Below are 14,082 nucleotides of genomic sequence, written 5' to 3'. Positions count from 1 at the left end.
TGGCTGACGGGGGCTACTTGGGATGGTACTCCGTGCGAGGGTGCGAGGTCTGCGAAAGCAGACGACACGAGCAGGTGGCGCTGGCGCTCGATGTCTCTGATAAAAGTTTACTGACTTTGCTTATTACGGAGGGTATTTTACTCCTAATCCAACACTTTTTTGTGCTCCTGCGTACGAAATATTTTTGCAAAAATTGCGAACGAGCTGGTGTTCTGCAGACGTTGAGGGTGACTGACGTACGTCCTCATCGTTTCGTGCGTTCCTCAAACTCGAGAAAATGTTACCTCTTTCTGTCTTGTTACGCAAAACGAGAGCACCTGCATCTGTACCAGAATTGAGAAGAAAAAAAAAAACGAGAGTTTGGGAGGCAGGAATGCTAAAAAGAGAAGAAAAAACAAGTAAGAAAATCGTCCAGGTTAATATCTCCACCTGTTTGTTCTTCTTATCTAATGTAATCATAGCCGATGTCCTGACTGACTGAAGGTATAGGTTAAAATATAGAGGAACCAGTAATTTCCCCAGAAGTCGACCTCCGGGGAGGGCGGAAGCGATGGATGGATACATGCTTATGGGTATACGCATTGGTCTTGGGCAATCTCAGAAATTTCAGGGAGCGTAAGTGTTTAAAAAAAAAAAAAAGACAGGGGGAAGGGGGAATCCTTGAGACTAGCTAGTGCACAGACTAATTATTATACTTTACTATTAGGAATTCCTTCCATTGGTCTCCCCCCCCCCCCCCCCCCAATTGTCTTTATTGTTTAGGGTGATCGTACCACGGCATAGTGCTAACCAAGCCTCCCCTCGAAAAAAATCACATGGTACACAATTAAATTCTATTCCAAAATTTGTACACTCAAGTGCGGGTAATAGTATCGGAATAGTACGTCGACAATTTTACACATATATTTAAAATGGAATACTTCTTCGGAGGCTTTTGTTGATGTGTCAGTTACCAGTGTTATTATACTAAGAGATTCCGTTCACTGTCAAACAGGCCAGAGGCAAGCATTTGCCTCAAGACACGTGTCCTGAAGCGCCAGACTTGTGTAGAAAGCGCGAACTTCGAAAAGTGTTCAGTTGCCACCTAATATTATATACCCCAAACTTTGAAAAGGCAGCATACGTAAATACGCCAATTCAAATATGCCCGCCACCGTGGTTCCTGATGACTTTGGCTAAGCTCGGCTAGAGCCAAAGCCAAAGAGCCTGTTGTTGCCAATAGAATCCACGCATTGAAGATGGCGGTTGATGTGAGGCTTTTTTCGTGGAGAACTCGGAATATACCTGAAAATGTTCACCCCAGGGGCCTCGTAACCCCTGGTGATACTATAACCACCGACGCAGGATTCATGAGGTAGCTACATGTGCATGTGTCTGTGTTGCATGTCAGCCTTGCAGTACACGAATGTGTTTTAGCTCATCTTTGAGTGATGTGCCCCAATTTAAAGCTTTTGGATCGTCATCTACTTAGTGCGATAGGAAAAAGTGATCCTGATTGGCCTAGGGGGGCGGAGCAGTACGTAGAGCACAACTACACTGGCGTTTATTACGCATGCAACACATGAGCCTGTCATTCACGTTCCTGATGCATGAAACACTCCATGTTGCAGAGGGCATGGTACATACGTAGAAAACGACCAGCTGCTGTCATCAATTGCCGGTGTGGTAGAAAAAGTAAATAAGCTCATCACTGTGCGCCCACTAAAAACAAGGTAAAATTCAGCACTGCATCTTGATAGGAACCAGTATAGCATTCAATCTTCTTTAGGTACAACGGAGAAGTTGGAGATGTCGTCGTTGCACGCATAGTGGAAGTGCAGCAAAAAAGGTGGAAAGTAGAAATGGCTTCTCGTCTCAGTGGTGTACTGCTCTTATCATCAGTAAATCTCCCAGGTGGTGAACTGGTATGTGCACAACAATATAGCGTTTATGGGATGAATTGCTATGAAGGCAACACTGATCCTTGCTTTTCAGAGGAGAAAATCTGCAGAAGACGAGTTGCTGATGAGGCAGTATTTATCGGAAGGAGACTTGATAAGTGTATCCTCTTTTATAGAGCCACGCTTTTTTGCTCGGTACTATCTATGGTTTTTCTTAACTCACATTATAATTCTCAGGCAGAGGTCCAGTCCGTATTTTCGGATGGAGCGCTTTCACTTCATACACGCAGCCTTAAGTATGGAAAGGTTGGTGCACGTGATTTACTTCAGACCTCATAGTGCTCGGAGTACTACATAACATGCTCTCTGGTTCCACCATGAAGTTAAGACAATGAGTGCCCTTCTTCCAGCTTGGCCAGGGCACTCTCGTTCTAGTGTCGCCATCACTGGTGAAACGATGCAAAACTCACTTTCACAATCTGCCCTGTGGTGTACAAGTCATTTTGGGAAACAATGGATACATCTGGATATCTCCCTTACCTTCTGAAGAAGGAACCAAGTTTGTACAAAGCTTAGAAGTACGTTTTGTTTTGTTTTTTGTCACACACGTGTAAATTTGTGAACTGTGCAATACTGATTAATACGGTTATGTCTAGGTTGTTCCCCACGCAACAAGAGAAGCAATAGCACGTGTCCGAAACTGCATTGTTGCCTTGGCACAGCACCATGTGGTGTTGTTTGACACAAGTGTTGTATATGCGTATGAAGTCTCCCTGGAGCACAAGGTATTTTTGCACAAGTGTACTTTGATTTTGGGTTGTATATGTTTCAAAGTCTGGGGTAATCTGTCAAGATCGGATGCTATTTTTTTTAGCTGGCAATTGAATATCTTTTCCAAATGGCTCTAACAACAAAGACCATTGAATATTTCGGAGATATAAGATGGAGTACATGAATGAACCATTTCTTTTTAAGTTTGTTTCTTTCATTGCACCAAAATTTTTCTTTGCATGCATGGTCACCTGTATTCAGAGCATTTGTGTGTCTTTCCTAGACCTGTTTGGTCTTTGGATATTGGGTGTGGATTTAGATTTGGATGGCTGGGTTCTTAATCAAGGAACTGTCTCTACAACATCACAGCTTCAATTTACAATATAACAGTAACATCTGTGTCGCATTTGCTAGACTGAGGCACTGGCACGAAGGTGCCATGCAAACAGGCCATCAGTTCCATACACCTGTGTCCTCAGATCTGACTTCCAGCTGGTACTGTTCAAACTCATTCTGAAGTGACCGTGCAGGTTAGGACAGGTCTCCAACCATCACACTACTGAGTGAGGACACAGTCCTATCCTTGATGCGAGGTTTCTCCTTAATATCCATGCCACCAGCTCTCCTTGTCATTGGGGAAGGCAGGTTTTCCCAGATATGTCAGGTTTAACCCGGCATTCATGCAAATATTTGGGAACAAATTGAGTTGGGAAATGGAAGCAATCATATTTACTTCAGTACAGAATATGCAAATTCAGCCTTTCTACTGCAGACACATTATTATAAGATTAGCTTTTTCGTACCAAATACTGAGCTGTTGTTTGTACTATGTTGCAACATCAGGATAGGACGTAGGCAAAGGTATTGTAGATATGGAAGTGAAAAAAGCGCTCTCCAGGAGTGGCTATTCTAGGATTGAATAGACATTATTGATGCCTGTTTACTGGTTCCAGGTGAGCACACTCTTGAAGCCAGAGATCATGAAAGAAGTTGCAGACCTCACAAAACAACGGCTTGCTCAGGAAACATAATAGTTGTAATACTGCAGCAAAGTAAATGGTGTCATATCTCTGCATGTCTTTTACGTGCTGTGTATGACACGCTGATCACAAACACGACTACTTGTTTTCATTCACGCAGAAGTTGCAGCCATATCGGTAAAGAGGTGTGCGGCACCCCCCTTTTCTCTCGGGTACACAGGATACGATGGAGGAAAAAAAATGGATGGTGCAGTCACCTGCAAGCTGTAAATCGTCTGAGGGTGCAGGCAAATGCAACTTGTTGCCTGCTGTTGCAGTTTTGTTCATACGTTATTGCGTGTTTGGTGGTGGGGAGTTCCAAATATCTGGACTGCAATTTGCTGAAATTATGGACATCATCAGCCATATAGCCAAAGTGGTCTCTCATGAGCAATGAACTGTGGTTCGATCGTGCTAAGTGTTATGGTTGTTCTTCACAATGTTTTGGAGCAATATATTGAATTCCAGGATCCGTTGCAATGGTAGGACTGCACCTGCTGTCCGCTAAGTACTGCATGACAGGTGCAGTTATTCCACTGTCCATGCGAAGTAGATGGTATTTAGAAGTCTGTTTTCAGGCTTCCTGAAGCAGCACATCATCTTGGCCCAATATTGGCAATGTCGGCCCAATATTGAGTCAGTATTGCCAATATTGGTCCAATCTTGGGCCAAGATGTGCTGCTTGGGTCTATACCAGTGCATCGGACTGCACTCTGAGCGGAGTGTGGATATAGGATGCACCTTTCAAGGAGGCTAGGAAGGTGCGGCACCAGTGCCTCTAATGAAGAGTTGAAAAAAATGCAATGAGGGTTTTACACACGTCACTCTTTGACACCATACAGATTTTATTTTGGAGCTGCCCAGAATGCACAACCTGTAAAACAGGTACACGTATACCTAGCAAGGGCAATTCTTTTGATGAGCAATGACACGTTATCATTGCCACCCACGAAGTGGGCGCAGTTTATTATAACATGCAACAACTGTTTCTTGATGTAGTAAAGGAGTCATACAGTTGCGTTTTTATACAGTCTAAGTGTGGCCTAAAGGCATCTAATACAGTTTGTTCGATACAATGGAGAGAGGTAGTAAAAAATACAGAACACAAGTATTGTTACACTTTGGCTTTCGTCGAGGAGCTCTACCTCGTGGTCAAACGCCATTAAAGGTAGGCCTCAACAAGAGGAAGTTCCTGCGGATTATTTTTTTCTCTTTGGCTCGTCTGTTCTGAAACCAGTATTTGACTTGCCTAGGAGTGAGCGATAGCTTTTCGGCTAGTGCCACGCACTCAGAGTGACCAATGAATCGGTTCAGCTGATACTCTTCCTCCAGAAGAGTCCTCTGGTAGAGGGTGTAGACGTCACGATATCTCTCGAGGGTTCGTACTCGTCCTGCAAGGAGCCAGGGATTTTGCTTAGAGGCAAGGAGGGTGTAAAACATCTCCTCCCCAAATAGGTCATGTCTAATTTGCTGCACACTTCTGTGCCTTCATCATAATTTCCTTTAAAGGGACGGTTGCATCCGTTCCAGTCCATTTCGAAACTATAGTGTCGTTTAATTCCTCGCGGACCACCGACCACGGTGTCGAAAATCCCACGCGAAATACTGGTGTAGTTGCACTGCTATTGGACGGAATACGTGACGAGAGCAGACGACGGATATTGAGGGCATGCCGGAATTCCCTCTCTTGGAAAATGAGAAAACGTTGTTTTGTAACCAGCCAATGATGGCACGCCTTAGAGAAAACAAATGCTGCGGACATCGTATTCGCCTCTCCAACCACCTGTAGAGGCGCTCCTGTCGTCGTCAAGATGGCGGAGTAAAAAGAATTATTGCCGATGAATAAATCAACCTGCTTCATGCCTTCTTCCACGAGACATGCTTACAAAATTGTACAAATAACACAACTTGCGCGTGGTTTCCCGCTGTCTTTGTTGTTTTTGCTCACGCTGCTTCTTGGACAGTATCTTTTTCCCCTTCCCCTTCTCGACATTGAATATTCTTCTCCGCAGTAGATTGGCGCTGCGGAATTGAGCAGTGCTGTTGCTGTTTGAGTTCTGTAAGCCGAAAAACTATCGCACGCGGAGGGAATTTGCGGCAGTTTCAGGTCAGCACGGCATATACCTCTTGCCTGCTGTTACTATCATTCATCGAGTGCTTCTGCTAGGGTCCGCTAGGTGGCAAGGAGCCAACTGGAGAGGCGAATAAGGTTAAGGGCATCTGGACGGCGCCTTTCCACCTTCGGGTGCCGCCCTCTCGCTCCTCCGTTTACAGAGTGACGTCACGCCACTGGAGCTTCTGCAGCCGCGGAGGCAGCTGTAATCTTTGAAATTCGTTTAGTTAATATCTAAGCACTTTTCGGATGAGAAAGTTAGCCGGGTAGACTGTTGGCCGCTGCTGGACACAGTGGTACTGGTTTCATAGACCGGGTTACCGGATGCGACTGTCCCTTTAAGCTAGTTGCATAAAAACCCTTTGCTGCTGCAAACATCTTTCAATTCGTTATGTGCGTGCAAACGTCATTTTGGTTCGAAAACCCCCGTGGCAAATCCCATATAAAATAACAAATTTCCGTAAATACATAATCTAAAAACTGCATATATTAAAAGTGTAGCAGCCGACAGGTTCAGCGTCATTATTTTGCAAAAGACGACTTCCTCAGCGGTCAGGTCAACTTCACAGACACATGGCATGCCATACCGATCACATCAACCTGCGGGGCGGTAGATTCCTTCACAACTCGCATAGTCCTGTTCCAAGTGTTTCAAACTTGCATCGCCGAAGGACATCGCTATTGCCCAACACATTTATACTATGACAAAGAGGGTGGTACATCTATAAAACTACATACAAGAACGTCAGACAACATGCAGCCACATGCAACCGCTTGTATTACAACGGAACTGAGCTGAACTCGTGCAGCAATGCAAAACACAAGTGGTGCGTAAATTTCCCTTCAAGATGCTGGTCGCTATGAAACAAAGTGCTAAGGGCTTTTAAAAACTCAAATGCGGTACGCGGAAGTATGAGCAGTGCGTCCCGCAGAAACGAAGTTTGTCAGACACCGTCTGCAAGTACCAGCAACAAAAGGAAGCAGACACCGAGAGCAACAGGCTGAATTACGGGCCGCGCTAGGAGCACCTGCTAAAAGCTGAAGTTTCCGCAGGCAGCTTTTTTGCGATCTCTCGTCCTCTTGTTTGCAAACCAGACCTTGACTTGCTCTGTCGTCAGCCCTAAGCAGGCTCCCAGGATTCGCTGTTCCATGGTGTTTGGGTATGCATTTGCCGCATAGGCCCTCACCAGACGGTCTTTCTGGTAGGGGGTAAAATACCGTCCTGCAATAGATAACGTGCCGCTGTCGTTAGATCTTTGCAGCCAGGAACGACGGAGCTGAATATTAGATACGTCCAAAAAGCTGAAAATAGCCCATACGCTATTTTTAGGTTCCTACAATACTAAGTTCTCTGCCCCACCTGAATATTTTTACTTGCACGCATCACTAGAGTATTGCAGATGTTGCCACCAATTTGCGGTCTGACCGCTGCTGGAGTTGCGGAATATTTATGCTAGCACAAGCTCGGGGATTCTCACAGCTATGTCTTGGCACTTAACCGGAAGGGCTAAAATGAGCGGGGAAAAAAAAAGCAAAGTTGGGTCTGTAACGATCTGTAGTCATGCATATGCAGTTAAAATGTAGTCAACAAATGCAACTGTGGAGGTTCCAGTTATAAGCACTGCATTACGAGAAATAAGATGTCAAAGCTGCTTTATTTATCACTTTGAATAAATGCATATACTTCCAACACTCAACAGGGATAAAACATGTGACACTCAGGTAAATACGTAAAAGATATAGTAAAAAATAAAAAAAAGCAGTCTTATACTTGTTATTCCACTACACATGTAAGCACAGTGCAGTAACAAAAAAGTTTGCATATAGTGTAGAGTATGCCCTGTATAGTGACAACTGTAGTAAATGATTTAAAAAATGCCGCAAAATTAAACAGTATAGCTTATAGTGACAAAAATAAAAGCCAAATACTGTACAGCCATGCAGTGTTACAGTGGAGAATGGGAAACAACTGCATACATTTGTTCATTTCAAACTCTACACACGGTCATGGCTACATGACACAAACTGAACAGCTGCTCTATTAATTTCGGCTGTCAGATCCTACAGTTCCTCATGATCCCAAGGAGAGCAACTTGGCTGACTATAAGTTTAAACACTAGCCCAAGGGGCTTCCTCAGCTGTAGCTGCCCTTTAGAAAACAAGGAAGACCAACAAATATCTAAGCTACTTGACACAAATACAAAACGGTTCACGTAAACGACACAAACAGAAATATCAACTTTGGCTTAAAAGATTGAGTGCAGAACTCCTCACTCAAATGTTGCGGTTACATTTACTAGAAACAGACATGTCTCAGGCACAAAAAATCTGAGAGGGGCCGACACAGAGCAGTAGACTTTTCTTTTTTTTTTTTTGGTATCGAGGTTGAGGGTAAGTAGAATTAGTACCAGGTGCGGATCCCAACCCTCGGTTTGGGGTGCTTTCTTTGTCTGGGCGTGTAGTGGGAGAGGGGGAGAGAGAGGGAAATCCAATGTATAAACTGACCCCCCCCCTCCCCGGATCCGCCACTGATTAGTACATATCATTAACAGGTAAAGATAACTTGAAACATGCTTCGATATTCTCCCCAACAGTGCATCAGTCAGATCATAACGACATCACACAAGATCCCAAAACAAAACAAAAAAATCAATTTGAAATGAGTATGCGCATATTAAGCAAACGTCAACGAAGCCTTACGTTGACTGGCTTCAGTTAAACCTATCTGTGAAGCACCTTTCACGGATGCTGCAAACGTGACTTCTCCACAATTCAACTGATGAAGCATCTAATCGAAGCAATAAAAAAGTACAAATGTTGGTGCACAGTTCTATAGTGTGGCACAATGCAGTTATGTTGACAAATGCATGAGTTGACTTTTGTAAGGCTTGGTTTCTGTAACAACGAACAGAAGTAGTTGAGCGTCGTTAATTCAGAAGTTGAACATGATTGAAAGTACATAGAGGCAGACAAACAAAAGTCTCCAGGTGCAAAACTGCCAATCAACTTGCAATCAAAAGTTGAATTCCAGAATGATTTAAGTGAACTTTGAATCCATATTGAACATTTATCTAGTTAACTCAAATTCAAGCATGAATGGGAAAAACTTGAATTAACGAGGTTTCACTATCGGTTTGTTAAACTTGATGTGAAAATGCATAGAAGGTATGCAGTTGCTTGCGCAAGGCATGCGAGGACAAACTGTATAACAGCCAAGCAGAATGCATGACGGACACGTTATCAGAGAAGCCGTACATGCAACTCTGAGTTCTGGCGCTGAATCATTCTTTTCTCTTTGTTCCGTCGATTCTGAAACCAAAACTGAACCTGCCTCTCTGATAGACCTAGCCGTTGGGCTATCATAAGTTTTCGTTCGTAGGATATAAAGCGGCTTCGCTGGTATTCTTGCTCCAGCTGAGTTCTCTGATACATCGAATACCTCTCGGCTGTGCGTACCCTGCCTAGAGCTTTGGAAAAAAAAGAGAGTCTAGAATTAGAGGAAGTATTGAAAGCCATGTGACATACGCTACAAAAAGCTGTTGACAAGTCCACTGCAAAAATGGGTTACTTGCATCACCTTTATGTGCTGCATTTCTGCCATTGATGTTACTCATGGAGCAGCTGGTCAGTATACTGCAATCCCTTTCAATTCCAACCTTGCACAAGTGGTTGACAGCCCAGATGTGCTTATCTCAGACCGACACGTACCTCGGGTTTTCACGAAAAATGCAATTCGCAAAATGATGCCTGCGTTATACCTGTCGTCACACAAGCAGTCTTCAATGATAATTGAAAGCAACTGCCATTGAGCACGTGGCCTAGCACCACCAAGAGCGTGACATGTCAACCTGTCGGGGGAGCATTGGATCCGATGCTCCTCGAGAAGCCAACATGTTTCACACTTGGTGGTGCTACGTGAATGTTCAATGTAGGGTGCCTGAATACTAGCTCCCTCTGTGTAGGGTGGAGTCACCCTTTGTAGAAGCGAATGCCGCAAAGCCGCCATGTTTACGCCCACGTTTACCATGCATGAATGCTGTGTACCAATTTCACCCACTTTTTCAAACCACCTCTACTATACTTTTTACTTTATACTTTACTCAACTCCAAAATGTAGTGTGTGGCTAAGCCTATAGCTATGCAGAAGGTGCTAGTATTGAGGCACCCTAGCTCAATGGCCATTGCTTTCAATGATAGTTGAAGACCGCCTGTGTGACAGGTGGTGTGTTACCCTGTCAACGAGTAAATAAGATATGCCTAACATATGTCCCCAGCTTGTCAACAGCTATTGTCACGTATGAAACATTGAATGAACAGTGTAACAGCAGTTGCATCCATATCCATCAAAAATGCTTTGTAAGTGAAATATTCTTTGATTATGAGGCCATACTGTCCAAGTCAGAATACAGTAAATGTGCTGCAAAACATATAACTGCTTGTTTCTATTTCAAGTATAACTGCAAAGCAATTTATGATGAAGAAAAAAGCTGCGGTAACAACAAATGGCACACAATGGGAGATCTGAAGAGTCTTTGAAATGCCTTTCCACTTTAAATTATATTAGCAACAATTTATTTACACTGCGAAAGACTATGTATGTGCTTCTATTTATATGTACCACACTGGACAGAAAGTGGCATCACTACTGCAAACAAATGTGCACAGATATGAACACCAGTACTACCTGCACAAGACACCCACTCACAAGGTGACAACACTGATATGTACACATAGAGCTAACTACAAATGCAAACACTTCAGCTATTAGAGGAAAATAACATGTATACAGTGACTATAAGACTTTGGACATACAGCCATTTCACACAAATATACATTCTGAACTTTCTCATAAAGCACTTCATTCTTGGATATCACTGCTCTCATTCACTGGCAATAAGGGTTTGGATACATGACAGACAATGTCAGTGTGTTATGCTTACAAAGTTTGATGCATGTCAAGCATGTAGTATAACAATATTCTACCTAATCTTTCCTATCATCTGTTCTATCCCAAACTTCTATTGTATTCTGTCTCAAGTATGAGCAAGCCATGTAGTATAAAACCCCTACTCCTGTTCCAGTATGCAGTGTTGCAGGTGAGGATTATCCTACTGTGTTTGTCAACACCACATCTTCATTAAAGTGCTGGAAGATTGTCATGTCAGATTATGGGGATTTGTCATCCTACACAGCCTATGTGTAAGCAAGAGCATGTCCTTGTCCGCTACAGCTCAATTTGATGTACCATGTTTAACATGAAAATGTCACCAGTGTGGGCTTACTTAACTTATTTGACTAGACCTGTGCCATCAAGCTGTGTTACTGCGATAGCATCTTCATTAAAGCTCACACTTTTAACAAGTATTGCCACCTATGTTTCCCACCAGTGAGAATTTGGCCGAGATGAATAGAGTCGATCAGTAGGCTCAGTTCGGCGTTTTGCCACTTGTCTATCTTTGGCTCTTCGATTCTGAAACCAAATCCTCACTTGTTCTTCTGATAGGCCAATCGTTGTGGCCAACTCTAACCTACGCTGGTAGTCAACGTAAGGTTTGCAACGAAACGCCCGTTCCAACGTGGCACGCTGCTGATCGGTGAACATGGACTTTTCACGTGTCCGTAGCATTCTCATCATTGGAAGTAATCCTGAAAAATTGAAAATGAATAGCATGTCATATCTGTCTTCTCTCAAATATACATTTTCACAGTGGCATAGAAGAGTGACAGTACAGTACCCTTCTGCATTCATAAGGTGCAATATAACAGTGCGATATCAGTTATCTACAGATAGAGCAGTATGAACTGTCAATCGTGAGATTCAATGATGTTCAATATCATGTAACATACAGGTTGAGTGTATGAAGAACGTATTGACAAACAGCTGGGAGAATGGCTTAACACATTAACCAGGAATTCTGCAGGATTTCTGCGTGTGAAAAACACAGCAAAAAGGCATGCGTTGCACGAGACGTTTGATCAATAATGCACACGGAAGAAGAAAAAGTACCCGTAGCACCTTTGTTCGTATAAATTGTCTTGTTGTGAAATTGTCAGTAAAGATTCTCGCATGTAATGCAATAACACCGTACCCAAAACTAAAGCTTATAAGTAAGTATGGTCATATAAACATGTCAGAACAGGTAAACATAAATCTATATACGAGCACATAAATATTATGCAGGAATACTCAGGACTCACATGTGACCTAATATATGACAAACTACATCACGAGATATATCAATAGCAGGGATCTGCCCACGATTTGTATCTTGGGTGGAGTTAGAATTCTGTAGGGATGTGTGAAACCTATCAAATGGCTGCTGCTATGTATATTCATACAAATACATGCATTTGTATCGATTTTTTTTTTGGGGGGGGGGGGGTTACAAGATTATTAGGGGGGAACCCCTGTATCAATTTGACAACAGAACACACACAAAATAGATAAAATATATGCAATGCAAAAGGTCTGCAATAGCTAATCACACAGGAGATTCCTGATGCACACTCAATCACATACACATCACAAATGCACGTCTATGAACTTCGCGCATCTCCACGACAAATAATTAGCATAGGAAGCAAACGAGTATGATGGATAAGGTTTGCTGGCTATGTTCTTCGATGCCCTCGGTCCCTGCAGTTCTCACATCAAGGAACGTGTAGCAAATCACTTTGAACATCACCTCCTTGACGCTACCTGGAACTACAACGATAAAAAAAAATTAATCAATTTGTCCAAAACACATTATGCATTGTTCATGTGTTGATCTTTGTGAGTATCTAATGCAATTCACGGGGACGCGGGGCGGGACTCTGTCACAGAGCTCGGCGCACTAAGAGTTCGCTAACAAAATTAACTGTAAAATGCGAGCTACACTATCTGACCGAGGGACTTATCTGCGTTCCAGGCTCGAAATTGAAGACAGTTTGCCTGCAGAGCAAATACACCACAGAGTAGAAAGTCCCACCTTTTGTGTTGGTTAGACTTCAAAAATAACCTTGAAAATCGATTGAAGGTAATAATTGTGGCTGGCGCCTTAAAATGCCTTTGTTAGTTCAAACAATGGCGGAGCGTCACTCACGGCATACGATCTGTCGTTTAGCGCCCGTTACTTCGCTGCGTAAGGCACATGAAATATTTCTCATTTTCAAGCCGCCAGTGAGGTGGAACAGCCCGAAGTTATCGTATATTTATCCATGAAACGGGTCCTGCCAAAAGTGATCGAAGCGGGCATCTATTATTGAAAACATGTTGCCAGATTACTTGCGGAATTTCGCGAGAATTTGCACCAATTTCAACATTCCGAATCGAAGCTCGTTCACAAGTAACCAAGCCAGAAAGGACTGTATTGCAACGCAGTGCGGTTCTCAATTAGAAATGCAATTATCACGATAAAAAACTGGAGCAATACGGTGTCTCTTTACCTCGAGTTTGCTTTTACAGTCGGTTTAGCTATGGTTTAGCGAATAGCCAGAATGGTCGGATAATACAGTTTCTTTCTGGCGGCCGTTGAAAGCTTACCTCGTTTTGATCACCACCAGAATAACATTGACAACTGTAATATGAAGAAAAGTAAATTATAGTTATTCCGCATGACAATCAGCGCTCCCCGCTCGATTCGCAGCATTTCGGCTAGATGGCGCCACTTTGGTAGCAGGTGCCATCCTTCATCATTGCGTGCTGTCTGCCGTTACGGTATGGTGAACTTGTTTCAGTTCTGAAAACAGACGCAAGCTCGAAATTAAAAAGCCCAACTAAAGGGGCAGACAGAAAAAAACAACATAAAACATGTATCAACATTTACATAATAATGTGACATCGAAATATAAATTATGAGCAGTTCAAGCGCATACTAATATAGCAAATATTGCTTGCGCACTGTTACTTGTGTGAACTCAATTCTCAGTGCAAGACTCTGTTTCATGTTCTTTCACTTTCACAGCCAGACATTTTTCCTGTCTTAGAACATATATTGCTTGACATGCTAACAGCTGTACGTGAGGTCTCGCCTAGCAGGAAGAGAGACGGTCCGCGCAGTCGTTACATATGGCCCTCGCTGTTCTCTGATGATGATATCAGCATAATTTGGCTCAAAACAAATTCAAGCAAAAGCATGTGCATGGGGCATTCGCAGTCACATCCCCGAACCGGTTGTAGAGGGAGGGGGAGCTTTCATGCGAGGCGCGGAAACCGGAACCACGTGACTTCTGATCATAGTGGCCGCTTACTGCAATGGCTTGCCTCCTCTGAATATCTGGAGATTGGAAAAATACGAATGTGAATCTTCGCATGCAT

At 43.2% G+C, this 14,082-nt stretch overlaps 1 protein-coding gene and 2 long non-coding RNA genes across 4 annotated transcripts; 1 reads left to right on the top strand and 2 right to left on the bottom strand.

Moving 5' to 3' along the window:
* Positions 1–1,207: 1,207 nt before the first annotated feature.
* On the top strand, positions 1,208–4,140 carry LOC135368631 (exosome complex component RRP4-like). Of its 2 annotated transcripts, XM_064602039.1 has the most exons (9): positions 1,208–1,354; positions 1,611–1,712; positions 1,769–1,904; positions 1,975–2,040; positions 2,118–2,186; positions 2,291–2,458; positions 2,537–2,665; positions 3,605–3,703; positions 3,792–4,140. In XM_064602039.1, exons 1-8 carry the CDS (start codon positions 1,239–1,241, stop codon positions 3,680–3,682), a joined length of 864 nt encoding a protein of 287 aa, XP_064458109.1. In that variant the 5' UTR covers positions 1,208–1,238; the 3' UTR covers positions 3,683–3,703; positions 3,792–4,140. The 2 variants fall into 2 exon arrangements, with proteins under 2 accessions (XP_064458109.1, XP_064458108.1); XM_064602038.1 differs by lacking the exon at positions 3,792–4,140 and having other exon boundaries at positions 3,605–3,724.
* Positions 4,141–4,497: 357 nt separating this feature from the next.
* LOC135368634 (uncharacterized) lies at positions 4,498–11,152 on the bottom strand. The gene is made up of 2 exons (XR_010414834.1): positions 6,812–11,152; positions 4,498–5,061 (listed from the first exon to the last, which is right to left on the bottom strand). It is a non-coding gene; the product is annotated as an uncharacterized LOC135368634 (long non-coding RNA).
* Positions 11,153–11,786: 634 nt separating this feature from the next.
* Positions 11,787–13,487, bottom strand: LOC135368635 (uncharacterized). Its single transcript, XR_010414835.1, has 2 exons — positions 13,309–13,487; positions 11,787–12,489 (listed from the first exon to the last, which is right to left on the bottom strand). It is a non-coding gene; the product is annotated as an uncharacterized LOC135368635 (long non-coding RNA).
* Positions 13,488–14,082: the final 595 nt, after the last annotated feature.

This window comes from Ornithodoros turicata, chromosome 9 (assembly GCF_037126465.1).
Source record: "Ornithodoros turicata isolate Travis chromosome 9, ASM3712646v1, whole genome shotgun sequence".
NCBI classification, from domain to species: Eukaryota; Metazoa; Arthropoda; class Arachnida; order Ixodida; family Argasidae; genus Ornithodoros; species Ornithodoros turicata.
This window is presented reverse-complemented; position numbering and strand designations above follow the sequence as displayed.